We start from the raw sequence: 13,826 nt of genomic DNA on the forward strand, positions 1-13,826 counted from the left end.
TGCCATACACCACATCAACAAAGGCAAAGTCAAAAACCACTTGATCATCTCAATAGATGCAGAAAAAGCACCTGACAAAATTCAACACCCATTCTTAATAAAAACTCTTACCAAACTGAGTATAGAGGAAGCTTATCTCAATGTAATAAAAGCCATTTATTACAAACCCACAGCCAATATAATACTCAATGGAGAAAAGCTGAACACCTTCCTGCTAAAATATGGAATAAGACAAGGATGCCCACTCCCAACACTTTCATTTAACATAGTATTGGAAGTCCTAGCCACAGCAATTAGACAAAAAAAGAAAAATAAATGGTATCCAAATCAGAAAAGGTAGGCATTCCCATTGTGGCTCAGACGTAACAAACCCACTATTATCCACGAGGACTTGGGTTCAATTCCTGGCCCTGCTAAGTGGGTTAAGGATCTGGCATTGCTGTGAGCTGCAGTGTAGGTCACACACACAGCTTGGATCCTGCATTGCTGTGGCTATGGTATAGACCAGCAGCTGTAGCACCAATTCAACCCCTAGCCTGGGAACTTCAATGTGCCCCAGGTACAGCCCAAAAAGAAAGAAAAGAAAGAGAAAAGGTAAAATTGTCACTATATGCAGCTGACATGATACTATATGTAGAAAACTCTAAGGACTCCACACAAAAACTACTTGATCTGATAAACAAATTCAGCAAAATAGCAAGACATAAGATTAACATTCAGAAATTGGTCACAGTTCTGTATACCAGTAATGAAATATTAGAAAAGGTATATATTTAAAAATATCTTTTAAAATCACACCTCCAAAAATAAAATCCTAGGAATAAACCTGGCCAAGGAGGTGAAAGACTTATATGCTGAGAACTATAAAACATTAATAAGGCAAATTTGAGATAAAAAAAATGGCAAGATATCCTATGCTCCTAGATTGGAAGAATTAATACATTTAAAATGGCCATACTACCCAAAGCAATATAATGATTTAATGTAATCTCTATCAATTTACCCATGACATTTTTCACAGAACTAGAACAAATAACCCAAAATTTTATATAGAACCATAAAAGACACAGAATTGCCAAAACAATCCTGAGGGGGATAAAAACAAAGCAGGAAGCATAACCCCCAAACTTCAGACAATATTACAAAGCTACAGTAATCAAGACAGTGTGGCACTGATACAAAAACAGCCATACGGATCAATGGAACAGAATAGAGAGCCCACGAATAAACCCAGACACCTATGGTCAATTAATTTTCAACAAAGGAGTCAAGAATATAAATGAGAAAAAGACAGTTTCTTCAGCAAGTGGTGCTGGGAAAAATGGACAACTGCATGTAAATCAATGAAACTAGAACACACCCTCACACCATGCACAAAAATAAACTCAAATGGCTAAAAGACTTAAACATTAGACATGACACCATAAAACTCCTAGAAGAGAACATAGGCAAAATACTGTCTGACATAAACCATACAAATGTTTTCTAAGGTCAGTCTCCAGAGACAATAAAAATAAAAACAAACAAATGGGACTTAAAATTAGAAGTTTTGCGCAGCAAAGAAAACCATTAAAAAAAAAAAAAGACAACCTAGAGAATGGGAGAAAACAGTTGCAAATGATGCAACCAGCAAGGGCTTAACTCCAAAATACACAAACAACTCAACAACAAAAAACAAACAACCCAATCAAAAAATGGGCAGAAGACCTAAAGAGACATTTTCCAAAGAGGACAGAGAGATGGCCAGTAGGCACATGAAAAGATGCTCAACATCACTAATTACTAGAGAAATGCAAATCAAAACAATGAGGTACCACCTCACACTGGTTAAAATGGCCATGGTTAATAAATCTATAAATAACAAATGCTGGAGAGGGTGTGGAGAAAAGTGAACCCTTCTATACTGTTGATGGGGATGTTAAGTGGTACAACTATGGAAAACAGCATGGAGGTACCTCAGAAAACTAAATATAGAACCACCATATGATCCAGCAATCTCACTCCTGGGCATATATCCAGACAAAATTACAAGTTAAAAAGCTACATGCGGGAGTTAACCATCGTGGCTCAGTGGTAACAAACCCGACTGTATCCATGAGGATATAGGTTTGATCCCTGGCCTCACTCAGTGGGTTAAGGATCCGGTGTTGCCATGAGCTGTGGTGTAGGTCACAAATGCAGCTTGGATCCCACACTGCTGTTGCTGTGGCTGTGGCATAGGCCAGCAGCTGTAGCTCCGATTCAACTCCTAGGCTTGGGATCTTCCATATGCCTAATGTGCTGCCCTAAAAAGCAAAGTAAACAAATAAATAGATGCATGCATGCATGCAGGAGTTCCCACTGTGGCTCAGCAGATTAACAACCAGACTAGTATCCATCAGGATGTGGTTTGATCCCTGGCCTCGCTCAGTGGGTTAAGGATCCAGCATTGCCACAAGTTGCAGCGTAGGTCACAGATGGGATCTGCCATTACTGAGGCATAGGCCAGCGGCTACAGCTCTGATTCAACCCCTAGCCTGGGAATTTCCATATGCTGCAAGTGCAGCCCTAAAAAGACAAAAAAAAAAAAAAAGATACATGTTCACCCCTATGTTCACTTCAGCACTATTCACAAAGCCAAGACATAGAAATAACCAAAATATCCAGTGACAGATGACTAGGTTAAGATGCAGTACATATATACAACGGAATACTATTCAGCCACAAAAACCAAGTAATGCCATTTGCAGCAACATGGATGCAACTAGAGATTCTCATACTGAATGAAGTAAGTCAGAAAGAAAAAGACAAATACCACATGCTATAGCTTACATGAGGAATCTAAAATATGGCACCAATGAACCTATCTACAAACCAGAAACAGACTCACAGACACAGAGAACAGACTCGTGGTTGTCAAGGGGGAGGGGAGAGGGAGTGAGATGGACCAGGAGTTTGGGGTGAGAAGATGCAAACTATGACATTTAGAATGAATAAGCAAAGAGGTCCTACTATACAGCACAGAGAACTATATGCAATCTCTTGGGACAGACTATGATGGAAGATAATAGAAGAAAAAGAATGTATATATGTATGACTAGGTCACTTTGCTATACAGCAGAAATTATCACAATACTGTAAATCAACTATATTTTAATATATAAAAAATTATAATCCATATGATCTAACTGCTTTGCCCTAAACCTACATGCAAATATTAAATTTTATTAATTTAAAACATTCTCTGAAATAAGTACCTGCAGTTATCACAAGTTGCCAAATCAAAGTGGTTCATAAGATAAGAATCCATAAATTCTTTACCACATTCTTCACATATTACATAATCAAATTCCATAACAGGTCCTAAAAAAAGGAAGATTAATTCTTTAAGTTTCTTTTTTTAAGATTAGAATACATTTTCCACTATTAGCTTATCTAGCATGTATTTTATGCCTGATACAAATGTATTTATGTAAAAGATAACATAAAACCTTAAGTAATTTACATTTATCTTAAAAAAATGTAAGGGAAAAAAGGAAAAAATTACCAACTCATCAAAGATTTTTGAAACCAAGCCATATTAAGGTACTTGTACTACTTCTGTATTGCTGCTGTAACAAATTACCACACATTTTTGTAATGGCCACACCTGCAGCATATAGAAGTTTCCAGGCTAGGGACTGAATCAGAGCTGCTGCTGCAGGCCTACACCACAGCCACAGCCACACAAGATCTGACCACATCTGCAACCTACGCAGCAGCTTGCAGCAACAACAGATCCTTAACCCACTGAGCAAGGCCAGGGATTGAACCCACATCCTCACAGAGACTCATCAAGTTCTTAACCTGCTCAGCCACAACAGAACACCACAAATTAGCACAAAATTTCAGGGCTAGACTAACACAAATTTATTTTCTCACAGATCCGTACTTTTTAGATATGACACAGTCTCAATAGGCTAAAGTCAAGGTGTTGGCAGAGCTAAATACTCCTTTCTGGAAGTTCTGGGGGACAGTCCTGCCACTTCCAGCTTCTAGAAGCTGCCTACGTTCCTTGACTCATGACTCCCTTCCTCCATCCTCAAAGCCAGCAACAGTAGCTTCTTACATCACTCCGGCTTCCTCCATCATCGCACCTACTCCCTGACTCTCTTCTGCCTCTCTTCTACTTTTAAGGATCTTTTTTAGTATATTGCCTCACCTAGATAACCCAGAAGAATCTCCCCTTCTCAGGTCTTTAGCCTTAATGATATCTGCAAAGTCCCTTTCACTCTATAAGGTAATACAGTCACTGGTTTCATGGTAACTGGAATGTGGACATCTTTGGGGGGCATTATTTGGCTGACAACAGTACTGCTGAGAGTATGAAGATTAGTCCTGAGATAGGAGGGAGGTGTGAGAGCTGCTTACAGATAAGGGAGACAGGCACTAACATTTAACACAGAAAAGAGCAATAATGAGCAAGATTACAGTAGAAGAGAGACAATACCAAAATCATTTTCAAATGGGAAACTTTTTCTCTCCCTCTATTCCACCCCCTCAAAAGACAGCAAACAGCTTCCTCCTCATCCTTCTCAACCACCAGATTGGAAATCTTTCCAGGATAGAGACTGTACTTAGCTATACATTCTCAATACCCAGCACAGAAGCTACTCTTCATAGAGTAAAGCAAGATTTTTAAAAAGATTTCAAATACCAGAGTTCCTGTCATGGCTCAGTGGGAACGAATCTGAGTAGCATCCATGAGGACACAGGTTCGATCCCTGGCCTCGCTCAGTGGGTTCCGAGTTGCCAGGAGCTGTGATGTAGGTCACAGATGAGGCTCGGATCCTATGTCACTGTGGCTGTGGCAGAGGCCAACAGCTATAGCTCCAATTTAACCTCTAGCCTAGGAACCTCTGTATGCCGCAGAAGCGGCCATAAAAAGACTTAAAAAAAAAAAAAGGAAATTCAAGTACCTAGCTAAGGATCTTTATCCTACACAAACGTTCTTTCAGCAAGTCTGAAAGGTTTACTAATAAGTAAACCTTTAAGACGATTACTACTGCCCAGCCCCAACTCTGAGAAGTGCCACAATCCCAGTGGGAAGAAAAACGGAGTTGTCATTTGTTCATGATTTGTTGGACATACTCCTATCTCTACCTTTCCTGCCTACTTCCAACACAAGCAAGTCAGTCAACATTCTAGCACTCCTTAATCCCACTAATCTTCAAACTCCCACAAAAAAAGTACTCTTCTTTATAAAATATAAAGAGGAATAGCTATAGACAAAAGGAAAAATTAAAAATACTGTCAAAGTGGTACCTTAAAAAAACTGCTTACTGGAATGTGTCAGAATGAAGAGAAACTACAGTCAGAAATACCAATTGAGAGGCTACTGCACAGTATTATTAATCAAAAGCCATAAAACATGCATACTTTTTCCTAATTTTAAGTTTTTTATAATGAAAAAATTTTAATATACATAATGATGATTTTTCAACTTCATCATGCCCTTTACATTCACCATCTGGAAACTGCCAGTCTGTTGTACGAGAGCCTCCCTCTCCTCCTTTCGTTCATCATTCACTAACATATCTATTTATTATGAATATAGACTCATGGATTCCTGTTTTTTCAATCGTATACAATTCATTAGTGTCCTTAATTACTTTAAGATTCAAACTGTCTCTGAAGGGCCCTGGTTCCTTTCAGTGGACCAGAGAAGCTGCATCTCAGATCTGGACTCCAGCTGTGCTCATGGCTACTGGGCTATCTCTGGTTGATGGCCCTTTCTGAGGACAGACCTAGGAAATATATGTATATATAAACACACACAAATACTCATGCATACACATGTTCACTATTTTTACTGAAGTATAATTGACATAACATTAGTTTCAGGTATGCAATATAATGATTCAATATTTGTATCTATTGCACAATGATCACAATAAGGATACTTAACATTCATCACTGTACAGTTACAAAACTTTTTTCTTTTCATATGAATTAAGATCTTAGCCACTTTCAAATATGCAACACAGTATTGTTAACTATACTTTCCATCCTATACATTATATCCCATGACTTATTTTCTAAGTTCATACCTTTTAACCCACTTCACACACTTCACCCATCCCTCTCTTCCCCTCTCTGGCAACTATCAATCTGTTCTCTGTATCTTTCAGTTTAGGGTTTTGTTTGTCTTTAAACTCCACATATACATGAAATCATGTATCTGTCATTCATTGACTTAATTCACTTTGCATAATGTTCTCAAGGTCCATCCACACTGTCACAAATGGCAAGATATCATTCTTTCTTATGGCTGAATAATATTCCCTTGTACACTGTTCATATACATCACAGTTTCTTTATCCATTCACCCATCAGTGGACATTTAGGTTGTTTCTATATCTGGCTATTTATTGTAAATAACACTGCAATGAACATGGGGGTGCATGTATCTTTGTGAGGTAGTGTTTTTGTTTTCTTTGGACAAATATCCGTAAGTGGTATTGCAGGATCATGGGATAGTTCTAATTTTCTGAGGAATCTCCATACTGTTTCCCATAGTGGCTGCACCAATTTACATTCACAAGGGCTCCTTTTGTCCACCTTCTTGCCAATACCTGTCATTTTTCTGTCTTTTTGATAACAACTGTTCTAATAGGTATGAGGTAATAGCTCACTGCTGTTTGATTTGCATTTCCCTGATTAGCGATGTTGAGCCTTTTTCATGTACATATTGACCATCTACACATCTTTGGAAAATGCCTATTCAGACCTTCTACTCGTTTTTTAATCAGACTGCTTGGTTTTTTGCTATTGAGTTATAGTTCTTCACACACTTAATAGATATTAACCCCTTATCAGATGCATGATTTGCAAATGTTTTCACTCATTCAGTAGGTTGTCTTTTCATTTTCTTCATGGCTTCCTTTGTTGTGCATTAGTTTTTTGTTTGATGTGATCCCATTTGTTTAACGGTTCCGCTTTTGTTGCCTTTGCTTTTGGTGTCATATCCAAAAATATCATTGCCAAGACCAATGTCAAGGAAATTTTCATTTGTTTTCTTCCAGGAATTTTATGGCCTCAGGCCTTACATTTAAGCCTTTTGAATTAATTTTTGTGTAAGGTGAAAGACAGTGGCCCAGTTTGATTCTTTTGTATATGTCGTCCAGTTTTCCCAACACCATTTATTGAAAAGACTGTCCTTCCCCCAGTATATTCTTAGGTGCTCTGTCATAAATTAACTGATCATATGCATAGGTTTATTTTGGGCTGTTTCTTCTGTTCCATCACTGTATGCTCTGTTTTTATGCTAATACCACACATACGGTTTTGGTTATGATAGCTGTGAAATATAATTTGAAATCAGGGAACAAGAGGACTCCAGCTCTGGTCTCCTTTCTCAAGATTATTCTGGCCATTCAGGGTCTTTTGCAATTCCTTGTGAATTTAAGGAGTTTGTTCTATTTCTGTGAAAAATGCCATTAGAATTTTGATAGGGACTACCCTGAATCTGTACACTGTTTTAGGTTCTATTGAGATTTTAATAATATTAATTCTTCCAATCCACGAGCACAGAATATCTTTCCACTTACTTGTATGTTCTTCAATTTCTTTCATCCATGTCTGATAGTTTTCAGTTCATAGGCTATTTTACCTCCTTGGTTAAATTTATCCCAAGGCATTTTATTCTTTCTGATAAATGGGCAATTATAAATGAGACTGTTTTCTTAATTTCACCTTCTGGAACATATTAGTAATGTATAACAACAGATTTTTATATACTGATTTTATATCCTGCAACTTTACTAATTCATTTATTAGTTTACACATACACTCTGCATGCATACACATACACAAGTTTTAGAAATTAAGAGTTCACACTGATACTGCCAATTTTTTTTAGCCACACCCATGGCATGTGATAGTTCCCAGGCCAGGGGTTGAACCCATGCCACAGCAGTAACCAGAGCCACAGCAGTGACGATGTCAGTTCCTGAACCTACTGAACTACCAGGGAACTCCTGATACTGCCAATTTTCATCCATCCCCCAAAGGGTTCTTTCTTGCCTCTCCCATTCTATATTTATATGTCCTTTCTTCCACAATGAGAACTTTGGCTCCCAGCAACATGAGGACATTTATTCATCTGCTTGAGGCTACAATACATCTGAAATAGTTTTGGAATTGCTTTACTCATATCAATCTATAAAATGAGTTCACAGAGTTCTCGTCACGGCTCAGTGGTTAACAAATCCAACTAGGAACTATGAGGTTGCAGGTTCCGTCCCTGGCCTCACTCAGTGGGTTAAGGATCCGGCATTGCCATGAGCTGTGGTGTAGGTCACAGACACAGCTCGGATCCCATGTGGCTGTGGCTGTGGCATAAGCCAGCAGCTGTAGCTCCGATTAGACCCCTAGCCTGGGAACCTCCATATGCCACGGGTGCAGTCCTAGAAAAGACAAAAAGCCAAAAAAAAAAAAAAAGAATTCAGGAATTCTGTGTTCCCAACCCCCATCCACCTCAAATTGAGGATATACTATGAAATACTGTGCTCATAAATCATTTGGTTTATTTCTTTCTGTCCTCCTCCTCTTTAACATGATCATATTATTTCATTTGGAAAAAATAACATCCATTTGTTTCCTTGCTTTTACATTTTTTTCCACTCCTTCCATCAATGTATACTTGCTAGGTACACAAACCACAAGTTTGAACAAACATTGCCAAATCTGTTTTATTTTTAATCTACTAGCAAAACTGCCAAATTTTATTACTTATAAAGCCAACCTGCTCAATGACTGGACTAACTGTGGCATTTTTAAACATCACTTTGCAAAGAATTATGCATATTACTCATAAGGACCAATCTAGGTATCTATTTTCTCAAAACACACTTTACCTGGTTGATGAACAACTTTTCCAATTGCATGTTCTTCTTCTACCTCCTCTTCCAGAATGAAGCCTCCTCCTGTGTCAATTATCTTTGGGGCTGCTTTTACATTAGCCACGCCTACAAAAAGTAAGTAAGAGTGATCAACAAACGAACTAGGTAAGCCCTTATGTTCCCTTGTGCCTCAACAGGAACTTTTAAAAATTTTATATCAAACCAAAGATGTCCACTATTACCACTTCTATTCAACATTATACTGAAGGCCCTGGCCACTGTAACATGGCAAAAAACCAAGACAGACATAAAGGTTGGAAAAAAGTAAAACGTTATTTATTACAGATGATGTGATTATGCATGTAGACTATCCACAAGACTCTACAATTAGAATTAAGAAATAATGCATAGAATTCCTGCTATGCCTCAGCAGTAATGAGCCCGATTAACATCCACGAAGACTCAGGTTCAATCTCTGGCCTCACTCAGTGGGTTGGCTGGGGATCCGGCATTGCCATGAGCTGTGGAGTAGATCACAGACGTGGCTCAGATCCAGTGTTGCTGTGGCTGTGGTGTAGGCCAGCAGCTGTAGCTGATTCTACCCCTAGGCCTGTTAACTTCCATATGCTGCACCTTCAGCGAAAGAAAGCAAGCCAGCCAGCCAGCCCACCCTCCAGCCTAGAAAGAGATGTGTAAAACCTCTATCTAAAGATTTGATGTGATCCCACCCAAAACCCCAGCAGAGGGTGTGTGTGGGTGTGTGGGTGCAGGCATGTTCTGGGGAAAGGGAGGGGTAACGAGAGCTGACAAGAATATCTACATTTACATGTAAATACAAAGAACCTAGAATAGCCAACATAATCTTGAGCAAAACTCAAGGATTCACACTGTCAGATTTGAAGATTTACTATAAAGCTTCTGTAATTAAGACAACGTAGTACTGAAACAAAAACAAAATCCAATGTAATAGAAGAGAGAGTCCTGAAACAGACTACAAATATTTGGTCACTTAATTTACAGCAAAGACTCCAGGCCAATTCAGGGCAAAAAGGATAATATTTTCAAAAATGGTGCTGGGATTTATGCCAAAGGTACTACTACAAAATAGTGAGGAAAAGATGGTCTTTTCAACAAATGAAATTTGACTCTACCTCATACAATACACACAAAACAATTTTTAAATGGATCATAGTCTTGACTGTAAAAAGTAAAAAGTAAAACAATAAAGCTTCTAGAAGAAAACACAGGAATATCATTTCATGAACTTGAGGTAGCCCAAAAATTTCTTAAACATGACCCAAAAGTATTAACCATAAAAGAAAAAATGTCTTAATTGGACTTGATTAAAACTAAGAACTTTTGGCAGTTCTCTTTGTGGCTCAGTGGGTTAAGGACCCAAAACAGAGTCTGTGAGGATGGAGTTCGATCCCTGGCCTGGCGTATTGGGTTAAGGATCCAGCATTGCCACAAGCTGCAGTGTAGGTTGCAGACGCAGCTCAGATCCAGTCTTGCTGTGGCTGCGGTGCAGGTGCAGGATTCCATCCCTGGCCCAGGAATTATCATATGCCACAAGTGTAGCCATAAAAAGAAAAAAAAAAAAAAAGCACCTCTGTTCATCAAAAAACACCATTATGAGAGTGAAAAGACAAAATGGAAACTGTGAGAGGCTATTTGCAACATGTATATCTGACAAAAGGACTCATATCCAGAATACATAATGAAATCCAATATATTAGTAAAAGACAAATAACCCAACTGAAAAAAAAAAAAAAAAAAAAAAAGGAGGAGTTCCTGTCATGGCACAGTGGTTAACAAATCCGACTAGGAACCATGAGGTTGCAGGTTCGATCCCTGGCCTTGTTCAGTGGGTTAAGGATCCGGTGTTGCCTTGAGCTGTGGTGTAGGTTGCAGACGTGGCTCGGATCCCACTTGCTGTGGCTCTGGTGTAGGCCGGTGGCTACAGCTCCGATTTGACCCCTAGCCTGGGAATCTCCATATGTCAAGGGTGCAGCCCTAATAAGACAAAAAAAAAAAAAGGGCGAAAGACCTAAATAGAAACTTGACAACTGAGGATATGCAAATAGGTGTTACCATTGTGGCTAGGTGGTTAACAAACCCACTAGCATCCATGAGGACAAGGGTTCAATCCCTGCCCTTGCTCTGTGGGTTAAGGATCTGCCATTGCCATGAGCTGTGGTGTAGGCTGCAGATGCGGCTTGGATCTGGCATTGCTGTGGCTGTGGTGTAGGCTGGCAGCTGCAGCTCCAATTCGAACCCTAGCCTGGGAACCTCCATATGTCATGGGTGCAGCCCTAATAAGACAAAAAAAAAAAAAAGAAAAGATATGCAAATAGCCAATGACCACAAGAAAGTTCTCATTATCATTAGCAATTAGGAAAGTACAAACTAAAACTATAATGAAATACCACCACTCCCACCAGCATACCCAAAAAGAAATATATAAAAAACTGATTCACTTTGCCGTACACCTGAAGCTAATAAAATATTGTAAGTCAACTACACGCCAATAAAATTTTTTAAAATATAAAGGGATTAGAGTATAAGTACTGTTTCTGTTAACAGTAATTCTCATACTACCTTTTTATCTCTATATATCCCTCCACTAGACTGAACCATTTTTCTCTAATTCTGAAAAATAATTAAGTATTCCATGAATTTTGCTGAATGGATAGAAATGGATGAATGTACCAGAATATGATTCTGATTTCATGAAGTGTAGCAAATGATCAGAATGACTATGAGTGCAATGAGAATTAAGGGAAACTGGAATAATCAAGATGATAATTTGATCAGGATCCTGAACAATGCTAAAATATGCCAAAAACAAAGCCCAGTTTCTCTCTACTCTTATGCCTTGCTATTCCCCCCAGGCCCTTAACACTACTCTTAGCAACATATTCTAAGCAACTCCTCTTCTTTTTTCATGGCTTATGTCATGCCACACACAGAAAGTGGAAATTATACAGTACATTGAAATAAAAGTACTACAAAGATAAAAAATCTCGGCTCTTGAAGCACCGCAGGTTGCATACACTGTTACAGCACAATTTGGTTCTTTGGTAAATGCCCAGGAAATCTTACAAAATATTCACACTACCTTGCTTTCCATTATCAGAAGTTTAATACCAGTTTATGCTCTATTTTGTACCCCTGTTCCACAGCCATTTAGTACAAGTCTTGAAACCTTTATGGAATCATAAATATGAATTTATCAATGCAAATGAACAATTTTTTGCATTGAGACCAGAACCATTAAAGGTGGCTAGGGTTTGCAGATTCAGTGTCAGTATGAATCTCAAGACATCCAGCTAGCTCTTTTCACTCTTCCTTACTCCTGGCTGATGAAAGGGTTAAGTAGATGATACAGTTTTGTGTTCAACTGCTCACATACTACAGAGTTGGCTGAGGAACACAGGTGCTTCGTGTCATGGAGGCAGTCCTAAAGAATCACATGTCAATCAAACTATATTTTAGGTACCATGGAGAAGACCACTTGATCCCAGTGGAAAATTATATGATAAACACATACATGATAAGCAAATAGACAAATGCACAGCCAAGGGCTGCCCTAATAAAGGGAAGATGAAATCCAGACAAGAATAACAGCCTTTCTTCCTAAGGGTGAGAGAAATGCTTAGTATAGCAAAGGAAGCTGGTGAACAAGACTTTGAACCGAGGGTCAGATGACCTGAGTTCTAGTCCAGATTAGCCTTTGCACTTGCTGAGACGAACCTGAGCAAACCTCTATCGCTTTCTGGCACTCAATTATCTCCTCAGTAAAACATGGATACCAAACCCTGCCCTAATTATTTTCAGGTTAGCTGTGAGAGCCAAATTAGCTACTTGGAAACTTTGACACACAACAGTTGTCACTCTGTTAGCCCCACGGAGTCAGTAGCTAATGTCTGTTTGCTCCTCTCCGCGCCCAGCACGTAGCAAGCACTGTGTGCCAATTAGGGAACATGCACTCAATCACCCTGCGTTAAATGGATGAATAAGGAAGCAGGTGCAGGATTACTAAAATGTGTTCCGAGGTCTAAAAGCTTTATACAAAGACCATCCCGGGACTGGTGGAAGCTGCAGGCAGAGAACAGAAAAGGAGAACGGAGACATTGGCTGGCTCCTCCCGATAGCAAGGGCGGCGGCATCCCCAAGCCAAGGACGGCCGCTGGACCGCCCAGGTGCCGTGAGGCAAGGCCAGGGCTGGGAGTCAGGAGTCGCCCTGTGGTCTTGGACACCCCGTTGTGACAAGGCCAGCTGAGGTGCATCCCTCCGAGGACTGCGGGGGAGGGTCTGGTCGCCACACCCAGGACGGGGCCCCAGGTCCGCCAGGAGAGAGATGCGGCAGACGCCGCTAGGGCCCAAACCTCCGGTAGCCGCAGCCGTCGTCGCTGGGTAAGGCCGGGCCGCCAGCCGGGCCTGGCGCAACATCAGCGCCCGCTGCCGCTTACGCTCTATGTTCGCCCGCACTGAAGCAGGCAGCTCCGCCGGCTGTTCTGAAGCCGCCGGCTGAGAAGAAGACCCTTCAGCAGCCGCCATCTCCAACCTCCCCAGAAGACTGTGGCAGTAGCCCCCGCGCAGGCGCATTGAAACGCCAAAGCTGGTCCGAGGCCCCGCCTCCGCGCTGGCTGTAGGGAGCGCGCCTGCGCATTTTGAGAAGGACGTGCAGAAAGGAGCGGTAGTTGGAATCTGCGCACGCGTCAGAGCGGCGTTTACTTGCTGGCTTTGTAACTCAGAAGTCACCGGCTGGTTCAAAGATCAGTGTTCAGGACCCAGTCATCTTTAAAATAATAGCTTCGCTTGGTGGTTCAGCACACGGGCATTGGAGTCAGACTTGGATGAAATCTTAGTTCTGACACTTGCCATCTGAGTGGCCTTCAGTAAGTTACTTACCATGAGTTCAATTTCAACAGTAGTAAAATGAGGATAATTACAGAACCACTT

The 13,826-nt window shown here is 40.2% G+C and overlaps 1 protein-coding gene across 2 annotated transcripts in view; it reads right to left on the bottom strand.

The window, feature by feature from the left end:
- Nucleotides 1–13,478, bottom strand: part of XPA (XPA, DNA damage recognition and repair factor) — a 32,731-nt gene extending 19,253 nt beyond the window's left edge. For both annotated transcript variants that reach the window (XR_007133264.1, XM_047768002.1), the window contains exons 1-3: nucleotides 13,250–13,478; nucleotides 8,877–8,987; nucleotides 3,237–3,342 (exon numbers count right to left, since the gene is read on the bottom strand). Coding sequence is in view for 1 of the 2 variants with exons in the window: in XM_047768002.1 (XP_047623958.1) it covers nucleotides 3,237–3,342; nucleotides 8,877–8,987; nucleotides 13,250–13,469 (437 nt within the window). In the remaining variant the exon portion in view is untranslated. The remainder of the gene's footprint in view (nucleotides 1–3,236; nucleotides 3,343–8,876; nucleotides 8,988–13,249) is intronic.
- Nucleotides 13,479–13,826: the final 348 nt, after the last annotated feature.

The sequence above is a fragment of the Phacochoerus africanus genome, chromosome 2 (genome assembly GCF_016906955.1).
Source record: "Phacochoerus africanus isolate WHEZ1 chromosome 2, ROS_Pafr_v1, whole genome shotgun sequence".
Classification (NCBI taxonomy): Eukaryota; Metazoa; Chordata; class Mammalia; order Artiodactyla; family Suidae; genus Phacochoerus; species Phacochoerus africanus.